This window comes from Penaeus monodon, chromosome 29 (assembly GCF_015228065.2).
Source record: "Penaeus monodon isolate SGIC_2016 chromosome 29, NSTDA_Pmon_1, whole genome shotgun sequence".
Lineage (NCBI taxonomy): Eukaryota > Metazoa > Arthropoda > Malacostraca > Decapoda > Penaeidae > Penaeus > Penaeus monodon.
Window position 1 is genome coordinate 30,189,075 of NC_051414.1, and position 1,185 is coordinate 30,190,259.

Genomic DNA, 1,185 nt, shown 5'->3' on the forward strand with positions numbered 1-1,185 from the left:
ATACAATCACCATAAATAGTTTACAACAAATTAATCAACAACCCAACAAAAAATACTTTACCTTCTGTACACTGTTTACAAGTTTTATGAAAATGGTTTTATTTTTGTGGTTCTCTGGCTTCGTGGCTGCGCTGCCCATGTCTCCTCCTGTCTCCGCCCGCGCACAGGTAGTGGGGGCACAGGTAGCACGGGCGATTGGCAAATAGGTAGCGGGGGTATAAGGGTAGTGGGGGAACAGGTAGCACAGACAATGGGCAAACAAGCAATAGGGGTACAGGTAGTGGGGGCACAGACAGCGGGGGGACAGAAGTAATAGGGTGACAGGGACACAGGTAATGGGAAACAGATAACACAGGTAGTTGGGGCACCAATACTAGGGCATAGGTAGAGGGTAGTGGAGAACAGGTAGACAAGGGGCAAGAGATACAGGTGAACAGGTAGTGTGGACACCGGCAGCACAGGTAGTTGGAGTAGTGTCCAAGTTTTCAAAGTCTTCACGAGAGAAGAAATTCCAGGTGGGTGTAATTTTTTTCTTATATTTTTCCAGTCACCTCGTCTTGTTTATCTTTTTTTTCTCTCTCTTCTTTTTGTTTTATCTTCGGGAATAACTCGTTTAACCTCCCAATAAACAACAACAATTCTGAAAGTATGTGGACCGTACTTTTATTTATGTTTTTAACATCGGTTCACGATAGTCTCCGACATGTGTCTGCGGAGAGAAAAGAAACGTAACGATGCGATCAATAAAAAAAAGGCAAAATGAACAAAATACAACGAACAAGCTTGTCAGAGCAGATCCCCAAAAGCACCCTTCGGAACAAGAACATGGAAGAGACTATTCGCTGAAGACGAGACGCATCTCCCTCCTTCGGGCCTCGGTGACGTCACGATTCTCCGGGTTCCTGATTGGCCGAGCCTACGATCCCCCGGGCCAATCACGTGCCGTGGACTCTCTCCATGAGATAATTAGACCTTGAATAACCTCGAACAGCCGGTTGCCAGGGAGCTAATGGATTAGTGAAGAGGCTTTTCATCAAGGTGCTATGCTGTTCCGCCCTCCCACCCCCCATTCCAGGTGTGATTACGCACGGTGACAGGCTCGAGATATATGGGTTGAAAATGAAGACGCGGAGAGGCTAGCGTGACACGTGTCCTCTGCCTATCTAGTTATCTGAACCACTACAC

The 1,185-nt window shown here is 46.9% G+C and overlaps 1 protein-coding gene across 1 annotated transcript in view; it reads right to left on the reverse strand.

Moving 5' to 3' along the window:
• Positions 1-705, reverse strand: part of LOC119591836 (high affinity cGMP-specific 3',5'-cyclic phosphodiesterase 9A-like) — a 42,680-nt gene extending 41,975 nt beyond the window's left edge. Inside the window, exons 1-2 of the mRNA XM_037940581.1 lie at positions 691-705; positions 62-373 (exon numbers count right to left, since the gene is read on the reverse strand). Of these exons, the coding sequence (XP_037796509.1) occupies positions 62-373; positions 691-705 (327 nt within the window). The remainder of the gene's footprint in view (positions 1-61; positions 374-690) is intronic.
• Positions 706-1,185: the final 480 nt, after the last annotated feature.